Below are 14,117 nucleotides of genomic sequence, written 5' to 3'. Positions count from 1 at the left end.
TCAATATCTTCACTTTGTACCAAAAAGGTTCCTTTTGGGTTCTGATTGAAATCACATCAGCGACGGATCCATCCAGGGAGAGTGGGGATTCCACAGTCTCCAGTTTCCTGCCCACAACTCTCTCGGGTCCCAGGGGACACAGGATGTGTGTGTTCTTCGGTAAAGTTTACTATTTCGTTCACAACTTAATTTCCTAACATTCCTCTTAGGTGCTTTACAGTTTGGGCTGCAGTAGTGCTGGGCATCTTTCCCTGTTGTGTTCTCACACTGGCACAGCTGGTGTGAGGGAGGGGCTGCCAGTGGCTGGGAGTTTATCTCACGCCCAGCCCATACCTGGATGTGACTTAAGAATGGAGACAGCCACTCAGCAGAAATTTGCGTCGTATACTCCCTACAAGCTTTCTGGAGCCAAAGAACAGATGAGAAAACAGATTCTTGCAACATACTCACAAGTTTACTGAGTAGAAACTGATTGTAGAAAACGCAGCAGCCCTGATGAGGGGCTCGTGCAACAGCTCCAAACATCAACAAGGAAGGGCAGGCATGGGAGCCTTCTGCTGGGGCCACGCGCACACCCTGGGGTGGGGGGGATAAAAGCAGATATCCCCAGCACCTCACACACACTCACACCCTCCTTCAGCCCCCCTGCCCCACCATGGCCGCGTCCACCCTGTCCGTGTGCTCCAGCGCCCAGAGCTATGGCAGCGGCTCTGCCTGCCCGGTTCCTGCACCGGCTCCTGCTGGCAGGTGGACGACTGCCCAGAGAGCTGCTGCGATCCCCTCTGCCGCGCCCCCAGCGGCTGTGCCCCGGCCCCCTGCCTGACCCTTGTCTGCGCCCCAGTGAGCTGTGTGTCCAGACCCTGCTGCCAACCAGCCTGCACCAGCCCCTGCACGGCCTCGTGCCGCCAGCAGTCTAGCTGCCAGCCCCCTGCCGCACCTGCTCCCCCTGCCAGCAGGCCTGCCGTGTGCCCGTCTGCTGCACACCTGTCTGCTGCACACCTGCGTGCTGCGAGCCCGTGTGCTGTGAGGCCGCCCCCTGCTCAGCCCCCTCGTGCTGCCGGCCCACCCCCTGCCCCTCGTCCTGCCGCAGACCCTCCTCCTCCGTGTCCCCGCTCTGCCGCCCCACCTGCTGCCCCGCTGGCTGCGTCCCCGCCTCGAGTACGTCCTGCTGCTGACCGGCTGGATCGTCTGCCCCCCACAAGCTGCTGTCTCTCGGGAGCCCCTACCCCTCTGCTGGCACCAGGACCTCCCCTCTTCCCATCGCTTGACACTCAGTGGTTGCCCAGAGGGATTTGAACCTGCCGTCCATCCCACAGACCCCTCGACCAGGGTGGACTGCGGGCCCTGGGCGCCTCCTCTGCGGGTGGGCAGCTTGAATCCCATGTGACAAAGGTTAGCTGCTATCATCAATAAAACACTGTGTCCTCCTCAAAGACATAGTCTCAAATCCGAGTTCAAGCAGCTGAAAGACCTCAGGATCTGAAAGCGGGTGTCATCTGCATGCTCTGTGTCCCTTCCTACCCCAGGGCCCACCCTCCCCAAAGCCGGCAAGGGAGACGGGCGTGGGGGCAGAAGGTTCAGACCCTGAGCGGGCCCTGGGCTCCTCCCATGCCCATCCCCCTGCCTGTGCAGGTTAAAGGTACGTGGGGAGCTGCAGAAACCCTGTTGGGTCGGGATCTGAGAGTCCAGGACTAGCACCGTTGGAGGGAGGTGCCCACCCAGAGGAGGCCTGCCTGCATACTGGGGCCCCACTGAGTTCCTGTGGGCCCCAAGGGCAGTGCAGGGTCGGTTCAGACATCACTCGTTCTACTCAAGATTTCAAGGCCTGAGTGAGAAGGCAGAGAGCAAAAAAGACACCTTGTGAACAAACCCTCAAGACAGCAGGGAGGATGAGCCTGCAGTCTCAGTGAACCACTAGCTCTAGAGTCAAATGGGCAGCGGTCAGACTGATGATGTCAGCATCCGGCACCCTACTTATCCCCCAGTCACGAGCAGGCTGATGGGGTCCGTAGGAGCAGAACAGTGGAGACCAGGCAGGAGGGACCAGGAATTGAAGGCACCTCCCAGGGGGCTCCGCCCCCACCCCAGCTCAGCTCCATCCAGGGAAGAGGGGACAGAGCAAAACCCGAAGAGGATCTTTAAACAGGAAATGGCCAGATTGCAACCTGCCTCAGCTCTTAAATCTCTTGCCCCAGTTTATTCAAGACCTGTACCCTTTACCTGTTCATTCAAGTTTTAAGAAAATATAACCATCTCCTTATGGACAATGGACAAAGGCCCTGATGGACTCTGCATAGCACAAAGAGTTAAAAGACATAGAGAAGGTTCCACTTCACCCCAACCCAAGAAAAGTGAAGTACAGGGATGTTGACACACGTGGAAACCAGAACCCACAACCCACAGGGACACTAAATCGTCCATCAGAAGGATGAGCAGGGCGTCTTCGGGGTTCCTGACGGGACAGGACACGTGGCCACATGTGCACCAAGTGACACCAAGCAGAAAACAGGCTGACTGCTGGCGCTGTGGGTGTCCATGCCGGTCAGGCCACAGCGCAGGCCCGCAAGGAGAGACTCGGTTAGAGACATCCAGGTCTCTACTTGGAGAGCTTGTTTAGAACATGTTTGTAACAAAACGACAATTCTAAATCCTCTGAGAGCCTCCAGGTCTCAGGAGAGCTCCTCCGTCACCGTGACACATCTGTCATCCATGTGAGTGAGACACGGACAGTCACCACCCTCAAAGGCATCCCATGAAACAAGAGCAACCCGCGAAGCCCTTCTCCCCTGCCTGGTGGACAGCCTGGGGGTGTCCGGGAGGGTGTCGGAAAGGCCAGGAGGTGACATAAAATGGCCTGGCTTGGATACAGGTGAAAATAAACAGGCCTGGCAGGGAGGTTTGGTTTGAAAGCAAGCCTGGTGAGAAAGTGCTGGAGTAGTGGGTACTCTAAGAATTCCTTCTGCACTTCACACCCTCATGATCATGTGACATCACAGTGTTGGAAGTTTCTAGATATGGGCCTTCCAACAGGAAGGATGCCCTGAAGGTACTCCTTGGACTATTTCTTCGTTCCCAAAAAGCTCCCCGCCGGCACCCTACTGTGGCAAGAGCTTCTTGGGGATGGTGCCTTCTCTGGGCATCCCCTCAACGCCCTCCCCGGGATGGCCCCAGTGTCCTTGCTCCTGAGGGGCCCGCGTTCACACCACGGAGGCTGAGCCGGCACTTTCTGGGCCATCCCACATGCAGGCCTGCGCCTTCCTCCCATAATTGCCGTGATTCCAGACACGAGCGGGGCCTCTGTGCACAGTGAGCTCGTCAGGTGTCAAGTGAGGCGGGATTCTCAAATTGGACTCTCCTGGTTCCTCAGGAACAAGAGGTCAGATGTCACAGGACAAGGGGAATGGCGGCGCGGCCACGCGGGTGCATGAAGGAGGGGCTGGACTCGTCTTGCAGCTTTGAGCTGCCCCTCTGGTGGGTTGAACTGTGTCCCCCCACAAAGATATGTTGAAGTCCTAACTCCCAATACCTCTGAATGTGACCTTAGTTGGAAACGATGTCCTTACAGATGTGATCATATTAAAATGAGGCCAGTGGGGTACGCCCTAATCCAAAGACATATGGAGGTGTCTTTATCAAAAAAAAAAAAAGGAAACTCTGGACACAGAGGCGAGAGCAGAGGGAAGATGTTGTGAGGGTGAAGGCAGAGATCGGGGTGATGCCTGTACGAGCTGAGGAACCCCAGAGACGCCAGCAAACAAACGCCAGGAGCCGGAAGAGGGAATGGATTCTCCCTCGCTGCCCTGGGCAGGGACCAGCCCTGCCCACACCCTGATCTCCAATTCTGGCCTCCACACCGGGAGACCATACATGTGTGCTGTTTAAGACAGTACCCTGGCAGCGGCCAGGCAGCCCAGCTTTGCAGAGGCTCCCCCTGCACCACAGCCCGCAGGCACCCGGCATGCGCTGGCCCTGCAGCCATGATGCCCACGAGGAAGGTCAGCTCCCCTGAGGCAGTGGTGAAGCAGGAGCCCAAGAGGAGATCGGCGGGGTTGTCAGCTAAAACGCCTCCTGCAAAAGTGAAACAAAGTCAAAAAAGTGGCTGGAAAGAACATATCTTCAGCCAAAAAAAGTGCAAACAAAAGGGAAAAGGGGAGCAAAAGGAAAGCAGGCTGAAGTGGCTAACCAAGAGACTAAAGGAGACTTACCTGCAGAAAACGGAGAAACTAAAAACGAGGACAGCCTGCCCTCTGATGAAGGAGGAGAGAAAGAAGCCGAGTCTGGTTAATATCACACACACCCCGTCCTATCAGTGGTCCCTGTCTCCCTTCTTGTACAATCCAGAGGAATATTTTTATCAACTATTTTGTAAGTGCAAGTTTTTTAGTAGCTCTAGAAACATTTCTTAAAAAGGAGGGAATCCTACCTCATCCCACTTTTTTTAAGAGTAAATGCTTTTTTTTTTTTAGTTTCCCAAGGAGAATTGTATGGATGGCACTAGTTTATTGCCCTTCCAAAAAAACCAGTTGAGGGCTTCCCTGGTGGCGCAGTGGTTGAGAGTCTGCCTGCCGATGCAGGAGACGCGGGTTCGTGCCCCAGTCCAGGAAGATCCCACATGCCTCGGAGCGGCTGGGCCCGTGAGCCATGGCCGCTGAGCCTGCACGTCCGGAGCCTGTGCTCCGCAACGGGAGAGGCCACAACAGTGAGAGGCCCACGTACTGCAAAAAAAAAAAAAAAAAAAAATTGAAGCTAAATGAAGTAAACAGTCTCAAGTTTTTATTGTCTTCATAATAAAACAAAATATGAAGCTGAGAACTGGATCCCTTGGCCCTTTCTCTTCTTATCTCTTCCCAGTTCAGAATGCCTGCACCTCTTAAGAGCCAGCATTCTCTTATCTGCAGTTGGGCTCAACGCATTCAAGCCTCAGCACAATCTTCTTTGTAGTTTCAGCCTTTTTCCGGAAAATCGGCTCGGTCTGCCCACCATAGCCACTCTGCTTCTGTCAGGACGCCGCTGTCCCTGGGCACACAGAGAATCCTTGCCCTCGTGCTGTGTCTCTTTGTGGGGCCGGTGGGTTTTAGAAATGCTCACCATGTCTGAGAGAGCACTGTCGGCGCGGAAGGAAGGTGAATGTCTTTTTTTAAGGGGTGAAACCACTTGCTGTTTATTTTTTGGTACAATGAGAAAATAGTGGGGTATTGAATATGGGAGGCTTTGACTGTCTTGGGTGTCAGCTTAACATTCCACAGATGGGGGGTAGCTTTTATATCCTATAATACAAAGCATGCTACGTGGCAGTTTGGAGTCAGTTGCGCATTAAATGTCTTGAACACTTTAAATTACCTCTCTTCTCACGTTGTTTCTGGTAGAGTTGTTTCCTAAAGCAAACCACTCATCCCTTGATCTTGGCTCTCCTGGGCAGAGTTTTGTGCACTCTGTAACATCTTTGGTCGTGGCAGTCCAGTTCTTCTAGTAACTTTGTTAATGTGCTGTGAATGATTGACAATTTGAGTATGTAGTGTATGTGATATTAAACTGTGAATTAGTGGACCAAACGTAAGGTAGATAGCTAGTGGGAAACAGCCGCATAGCACAGGGAGATCAGCTCGGTGCTTTGTGACCCCGTGGAGGGGTGGGATAGGGAGGGTGGGAGGGAGACGCAAGAGGGAAGAGATATGGGAACATGTGTATATGTATAACTGATTCACTTTGTTATAAAGCAGAAACTAACAAAAATAAAAAAATAAAAAATTGTGAAATAGTGGGACTTGCGATGTCACAGCATATCAATATTTGAAGCTATTGGTACTTGATATCCCGTCAAGGAACATTGCCTCCCGATTTCAAGCTGGAAAGTCACTGGAATAACTGTTCAGAAAAGAATCACAACGACATGATGTTTTAGATTTTTGGTACATACGTTAAGAATTGTCTACAAATTGAAATGTTTGTGTGCTGAGCCTCAAAACAACCAGCAAAATTTAAATTATGAAAGAAAAAACAATAAAAAAAGACAGTACCCAGTCTGTGTACTTTGCATCCCTGGACATTACCCCAGCCCCTCCCCAACTCCAGCCCCCTAGACAGGGTGGAGAAGCCAGGAGGGGGTCTATGTGTCACGGGTCCAGGCCTGCGCCTGCCGGGGTCAAGAGCCATCCCTGGAGAAAGATGTGCCGTGTCCCCTCACCCTCCTGAGGAGGAGGGACTGTCCTCTGCAGGCAAAGGAGGGGCTCCCAGGGGGTCACCAGGAGCGTGGCAGAGTCCCCTGCAGGGAGGCCCACCACTGCCCGCTGCCAAGGTGCCCAGAATCTGCGCTGGACGCTCAGGGGCAGGGTGGCCTGAGAGTCCCCACACGTGGGAGAGAGGACAGGGCCGGCTCAGGCCAGGGGAGAGAGCCTGGAGCGGGACAGACCTGGGCAGAGACATCATCAGCTACAGCGAGCGCCAGAGAAGGGCAAGGACCCGCTGGAGGGGCTTCCTCCCCCGCTGGGGGCTGAGGGTCCTATCGCCCAGCAGGAAGGGCCCCCGAGGAAGAATGGCTCCAAGGCCGCACAGCAGGGCGAGGGGAGCTGGCTCCCCTCCTTCCCTTCATCCCCCCACCTCTGCCCACGGCCCTGATGGTGCAGCTGGCAGGACCGCGGAGGGAGGGTGGAAGTCCGAGGCTGTGCTGTCAAGAAGCTGGACTGTCCTGCGGCTGCCCTAACAAGCGCCAGGGACACGTGGCTGAGACAACACACAGTGTCACCCCACAGCTGTGGACGCCAAATCCGGAGTGAGTCTCACGGGCCACAGTCACGATGTGGGCTGCCAGCTTCTCGCCGCAGGCTCCGGGCAGAGTGTGATCCTCGTGTCTTTCAGCCGGAGGCACCGCGTCCTCAGCTCGTGGCCTAGCGTCTGGCTTCCCTCTTCCCGCGGCCTCCCCTTCTGTGGCCGAGTCTCCCCGGCCCCTCTCCCAAGTCCCCCCCGGATGACTCAGGACCATCCCCCATCGCAAGACCCTTACTTTACTCCCGTCGGCAAAATCTCTTTGCCGTGTGAGGGGACGCATCACAGTCTTGGGGTCGGGCCGTGGGCATCTCTGGGGGACCACGGAAGGTCCCCTCGAGGCTCTTTCCCACCCATCAGGAGGCAGAGGAGCCCTGCTTGCCAGTGGAACATCTCGTTTCCATTTAGACTCGGGGTGGGGGGACGCGGGGCGCCACGTATCAGCTGCTGAGCAGAAGAGCTTTTCACCTAAAAGGGGTCAGTTCAGGAAGTAAGTGACTTGCCCTCAATCCACGCAGAGCAGGGTGAGGACTGATCTCGTAAGTTCGGGGGACGGAGTGGGGTCCCTCGGGCTGAGCGCTGGGAGCTTGCCCCTCGGCCGAGAGGCCGCCTTCCCACGCTCGGGCACCCAGGGCAGGGCAGGAGGGGGCCACACACACAACGGGCTTGCAGCTCACAGGCACACACACAGCAGGCTCGTGGCTCACAGGCACATGGCAAGAAGGATGGCAGACGCTGGGCACACAGGAGGCCAGCTGGCAGCCCTCAGAGCAGCTGGCATGGCACACGGTGGCGTGGGGCTGGGTGCGGTCAGGGCAGAGGATAGGGCTGGTCCGGAGGCTCCTTCCCTGGGGCAGCCTTCATACCCGGGCTGTGGCGTCCTGGCCACGAGGCACCCGGGTGTCTTCCTCGTGGCGGCCTGTTGTCTTTCCTCCTCGTCCCCCACTCGGGTCTCTTCCTGGGGTTTCCAGTGGCAGTGACTCAGTTCAGGAAGCTCCTTCTCAGCTGGAGGCTGACGGTGACCCAGTGGCCCTGTGATTTCTGGAATCGGAGCCTGGGTTGGATGGGGAAAGGCCGTCAGTTGGGGACAGGGGCCCCACTTCATGATTTTCAAGGCCCTCCCCAGGTAAACACCCTGTCCTTTGTCCACAGAAGCAGAGTCACACTCACCGCACCAGCGTCCCCCCTTGCGATTTGGAAACTCAGTGATCCAGAAGGTTCTCCCTCAGGGTCGGGCGCCTCACTGGGGGCTGTGCCCACGTTATGGCCATAATCGTAACGGCGGGGTTCCAGCTTTGTGCCCGAGCTGAGCTAAGCATTTTACGTGGACTCTCTCGTAACTGATCAATTATCAATCCTGCCACCATTCAAGGGCAGGCTCTGCACAGATGTTCAATCAGGAAGATCTGGAAGGATCCCAGGACGTGTGCACGTTCTCACCGCTGCAAACAGAGAAGCAGGCATTGAGGCTGCCCAGCCTCACTCTGGAATCCATGGTCTTTCCATTGTGCCTAACGGTTCTGGGACCTTAGGGGTGGTCTGAGATTCTTGGATCTGTAAACTGGAATATTTTAAAATCAGATTTGGGGATTCTGTCCAGTATTTCCTCAAAATATTCTTAGGCTTCAATGTCATTCTCTTCTCCTTCTTGGGTTGAAATTCCTTGCGTGTTAGCCTTTCTGATATGGTCTCACAGGCCCTCTTCATTTTTCTTAACTCTTTGTGCCTCTTCTTCAGATTGGATTCTTTCTACTGATGTGTCTTCAACTCACCGAATCTTTCGTCTTCCATCCATGATCTGAGCCAGTCCCTCTGCACCCGTTCCCTAGCACCTCATGCTGCTCCTGGAACACGCTGGTTTCTGCAGCAGGGTCCTCACAGCCCCTTGACTGCCACAGCCTGGAGCACCGTCCCTGACCCTTTACTGCACCCAGTGCCGGTTCAGCATCACCGCCTCCCCGAGGCCCCCAGACCACCCACCAGCACCCACTTCTCTCTGTCTGCTGAACCTGCTTTCCTGTCCAGGCCTCAGCGCCCCCCGGAATGATTCCATGCATTCATTTCCCATTTATTCACCGCCCTGGAAAGCTCGTGAGGCCGGACGTCTCTGTTGCCTGCCCAGAGCATAATCTGTTGCATGAACAGATCAGCTCTTGTGCGATGGCGTAAGGCAGAGCTGGCAAACTTTCTGTAAAGGGCAGAGGCTTTGCAGCCATACCGTCTCACTCACAACGACTCAGCGCTGTCGGGGAGAAGCAGCCTTAGACACAGTAAACGCACGGACGTGTCTGTGCCCCAGAGAACTTCATTCACACGCAAGCAGCAGGACAGACTTGTCTCGCAGACGGCAGTTTGCAGACTCCCGCTTCAATGTTTTCCTGTGTGAAATAAAAACTCAAAATACATGACGGCCTCAAAGTCTTCATTGACGGCATGAGATAAAAAGGAGTAAAAGGGTACTGCACTCTGAGTGGATCCTGGGGTGCTCTGTGCACAGAGATGGCCTGGAGAAACACCACGAACCCCGCGGGAAGGCAAACCAGAACATCCTGTTTGCAGAAGGAGGAACTGGCCTCAAAGCCAAACTAATTTATGGTGGAGAACAGCACAGGGAAGCGCGTCCCAGGATAATAAGATGCTGGGGAAGCACGATGACAGCAGCCACGAGGAAGTCAACAGCTGTGCTTCTGTGTCACTAGGACGCCCACAGCCCGGGTATAAAGGCCCCCGGGGCGGCAGCCTGCAGACATCACCACCCTCCTCCCGACACCAGCCCAGCCCCACGCCACCGTGTGCCACACCAGCTGCCCCTCGGGCTGCCAGGCTGCCTGCCGCGTGCCCAGCTCCTGCCAGCCGTCCTGCTGCACGTCCAGCCCCTGCCAGGCGACCGGCATGCCCGTGAGCTGCAAGCCAGTTGTACACGTACCCGTGAGCCGCAAACCTGCCGTATGTGTACCCGTGAGCTACAAGCCTGTGAGCGTGGCCTCCTCCTGCCGTTCCCCTGTGCGCCGCCAGCCCTCCCGCCCCACCCTGCTCTGCAGACCCGCCCCCGTAGCATCCCTTCCGGCCTCCGATCACGCGGCTCCTCCCAGCTGCTCCCAGCGCAGACGGGGTCGCACCTGTACCCCTCCCGGCACGAGTCCTCGGTGGGCCTCCAGGTTCTGCACGTGGCAGACGACAGGCACGCTCGGCCAACCCTCTGAACTCGGGCGAGGAGGAGGCAGGATGATCTGGGCCCTTCTGTGAGCTGGCGCATGCCCCCTGGGAAGCCCTGGTCCCCAGGGTCCTCCTCTGTCTCCAGCAGGAAACCACGCCCCACGTGAGCCAAATAAACCGTGCTCTCTCAATGCAGCCTGTCCCCCTGTTTTAGCTTCACATATTTTTGAAGCTTCCTTCCTGAAAGTATATCCAAATCACAAGCACGGAAGACCCTCCTCAAAGAGCCGTCTTCCCGATGGCTCAGCTGAAGGTCCTTGGTGGGTGGAGGGTGGGGGAAGGTGTGTCCTCACGTCCACCACTCGAGACTCACATTGTGGATGGGGAAGGATTTCCCCCACCCCCGAGTGGGGCACAGGAAACAGGCCTGGGTGCAGGGTCCCACCTGGTGCCTAAAGGATGTCTATACAGGGAGGGCTGGAAACATTCACACAAACCCACCACACACACAAAAGGGGGTCCGGCCATCCCAGGGAGAAGAGGCAGAAGTCCGAGAAAGTCTCATCCCCAAGCCCCAGGCACGCAGGGCCTGCCAAGGCTGACCCTGGGCCGGGACCAGAGACCCTTCCCTGCCCCCTGGCTCCAGCCTGGCCAGCACAGATGCCTGAGCAGCGTCGTTCTCCACCAGGGAAGGGCAGATGCGTGCAGAGGTCCCTTCTGTGTGCCAGGCATGTAGGACAGCTGAAAATACAGGACAGAGTGAAATCACTCTGCTCCCCAACGCTTATCCTAAGCAGGAGGCACAGGTCCCCACAAGGAATCTGAAGTTGCTGGTACCCTGAAGGTCCTCAAATAATAATAAAACCCAATCCAAGGTCAAAGCAAGTAGATTCAAACCTCCCCTCACACTGATGACCTGACAGAAGAAGAGACGAGACATACCCATTCCCAGAAGGAAACATTGTTTATGTCCATTTAAATTAACACATATCTGTTATTCAACAAAACTAATAGATATACAAAAAAGCTGGGAAAAATCAATCCATTGTCAACAGACAAAGCAATCAACACAACTAGACTGAAAATGACCCAGATGTTGGAGCTGTCAGAGTGAAAGTTTAGAATAACTATGAGTAGTGAACTAAGTGAGACAAAGAAAGACAAATACTGTATGATCTCTCTTCTGTGTGGAATCTAAGGCAAAAACAAAACTCATAGATACAGAGAAGAGATTGGTGATTGTCAGAGGTGGGGAGACGGGTGGGCAAAATGGGTAAAGGGGATCAAAAGGTAAGAACGTCCAGTTATAAAACATATAAGTCCTGGGGATGCAATGTACAGCATGGTGACCATAAGAGGAAACACATTTAGTTTTAATTATTTACTTTTATTTAAAGAAATAAAAGAGAGAATTATGAAAGCAGAGTGATAGTCTATTAAAATAGAAGAAAGAAACAGACTTCAGGAGAAACAAATAGAACTTCTAGAAATAAAAGGTCAAGTCATGGAAATTAAAAACTCAGTTAAACAAAATATTAGACACAGCTGAAGAGAGAATTAGAAAAATTAGAAGGCATTTGTTCCATATCGCTTATCACTTTCTGGGAGTTGCTTCAGCTGAAGGCGATAGTCTTGACCATGGTCAGACTGCCTTTTCAGGGAAACTCACATCTAATAACTGGTCCAGAATAACAAAGACCTGGGCTGGCGCCCCAGCTCAGGACAGCTCCAAAAGACCCTCCCCTCCACAGATGTTGATCCTGAGAGAGCTCCCTAATAAACCTAACATCTGGGCACCTCTGTCTGCAGCAAAGGACCTGGAAGCAATGGCAGCCCTGTAGCAATGAGTGCCCCAGGATCTCGCATGCGGTTGCTAAATATCATTTCCCACTAAAAAGGACCAGGTGCTCCCTGAAAGAAAGGTAGGCTACTGGGGCAGGAAATGAGCTTAACGAGTCTGGGACACCTTGAGCCCCCAAGCAAGGAAGCTCTCCAAGCCGACTGAGATTATACAACAGGACACAGGAGCCAACCTGGAGGGGCCCCCACTGACGTGCACTGAAGAAGGAGTAATTTCATCCTCCAAAAGAATAACTCCTGCTGTAGAGTGAAACACACCAATTATATAAAAATACTTAAGTGCATAAAATACACAAGATTTTATGCATATAAATATATACATAAAAATATATGAGTATATATATACGTTTATAAGCATGTATGTATATAATTAGAGACCTATAGAGGTTACTAGGACACCAAAAATTATTCTGAAAATTGATTAAAAGGACAGAATACATCATGTATCTGGACTTTCCTGGAAAAAGAGTATTTTAGGGTAACCAAATAGGTGTGGAAGGAAAGTTCTTTATAGAAGAATTCCAGGTTATAAATGTAGAAGGGGTGATAAACTTAGATAACCGCCATCTTGCAATGCCCAGTGACATGATAGATCGAAGCCCAGATTCTCAGTGGCTGCTGAAACCGAGCTGAAAGGCTGGCGGGGAACAGACTGACAGCAGCCATCCCGGGGATGACAGCAGCCCCCAAACCGAGGCACCCAGACATCATCTGCCTTTTGATGTCATACACTTGGAAGCACACAACTCCTGTGAAGTATCCTCGCCAAAGGAGTTGAACCTGCATTTCAGCCTACCCACAGGTCTCCCATTCTACAAGAAATACAGGAGACGGAGGATTATTTTAAAGAACATCTAAAGACACAAACAACCTAATCCAGAATGTGGAAAACTCTTCAGGACAAATAACTGAGTTTCTTTAACAAACACACGCTGTAGGAATTGCTGTCAATCAGAAGGGACTTAAGAGAAGCAACACCCACGTGTTCTGTGTGAGCCCTGTTTGGATTCTGATCTGAAAAAACCAGAGCTTTAAATGTCTTTTTTTAAGACAATCAGAATAAATTGAATAGAATAGGTATCAGTTAACCACTGTTTACAGCTCAGTATTTCAAACTTGTATAAATGCTCATAGTATATATATTACATCAGTCTAACAGAGTTGACTGGAAAAAATGCACAACTTGAAAGTCGAGAATTATGTTTTATTTGGTGGACATGCCGCATACTTCAAGCCTGGGACGCCGCACCTCAGACCACGCTGAGCGACAGCTCCGAGGAGGCGAGGGGGGAGCCAGGATATGTAGGATTTTTTGCAGCAAAGACCAGGTAGTTGGAACATCAAAAGATTACTGTTAATTAAAGAAAATCAGACATCTCAAGTTAAGGAATTTAGCGCTTTTCTATGTATGGGAAGATGCAAGAGTCTGGGCTCACTGAAATCATTCCTTTGATGTGCACTGCAGCTCTCTGGGACCAGTCTCCTGTTTTTTTCCATCCCAAACCCCCACAGGGTGCACAGCTGCGGGTGGCTTCCCTGGCTGAGGGGTGGGCAGTGGGCAACCCGTTGGTCTCCATCCCGAGCTCCCTCAGGGCTCACCATCCCAGCTGCTGTAATGTGATGGCTTGATGGCTACAGCATCTTTTGTTTACTGATATGGAAGGCAAAATTATTCATTCACAATAGACACATGTCTATCCAGACACACACACCTTTTTGTAATGTACTTATACTTAATCAATTTGCTCCTCTTGGTAAAATATCAAGGGCTTCTGCCCACCTCCACACACATAGATCTACCTCGTTCTTCTTAATGCCTGAGTAGTATTTCATTACACAGATATGCAGAAATAACGGCATTCCTCTATTAATCACTTTCATCTAGTCTCCTTTTTTGGCCGTTGTTGCTATTACAATGTGGTCATAAACACCGTCACGCATCTCTCTGCGCAAGCATTTCTGTTGGACTGATTCCTAGGAGAAAATATCCACTTTTCAAAGGAAGTGGAAAGGACCTGGAAAGACCCCTGCCCCAGGCTGCAGTCAGTGTATACACAGCAGAGCTTGATGGAGTCCAAAACCTGGTCTGTGTCGGTCTGTCCAAAAGCTGATCACATCTTCCATCTCCTGCCCTGCCTCCTGCTCTGGGGACTCTTTTAGACGGTGCAATGAACTGACTGTAAAAACCTGGGAAAGGGGTTGCAGCAGCCTCCCACCTGGTTGACCGCCACTGCAAATGTCTGCAACCCGCAGTCAGTGAATCGGGAGATCGCCAACCTCCCCATGTTTGAGCGATATTTCTCAGTTGGAATCCAGTAAACTGATGGAGCCCGTCACCG

General features: G+C 53.0%; 1 protein-coding gene across 1 annotated transcript; it reads left to right on the top strand.

The window, feature by feature from the left end:
* The first annotated feature begins 655 nt into the window (after positions 1-655).
* LOC113622045 (keratin-associated protein 10-3-like) lies at positions 656-10,008 on the top strand. The gene is given in 5 exon segments (XM_027110166.1): positions 656-701; positions 704-922; positions 925-1,158; positions 1,317-1,383; positions 9,486-10,008. Coding segments are annotated over 5 exon segments (1,089 nt in total).
* The last annotated feature ends 4,109 nt before the right edge of the window (positions 10,009-14,117 follow it).

Source organism: Aethalodelphis obliquidens, unplaced genomic scaffold (assembly GCF_003676395.1).
Source record: "Aethalodelphis obliquidens isolate GAN/ISIS:26980383/991018 unplaced genomic scaffold, ASM367639v1 scaffold1, whole genome shotgun sequence".
Lineage (NCBI taxonomy): Eukaryota > Metazoa > Chordata > Mammalia > Artiodactyla > Delphinidae > Aethalodelphis > Aethalodelphis obliquidens.
Note: the sequence above shows the minus strand (reverse complement) of the source record. Positions and strands in the feature narration are given on the sequence as shown.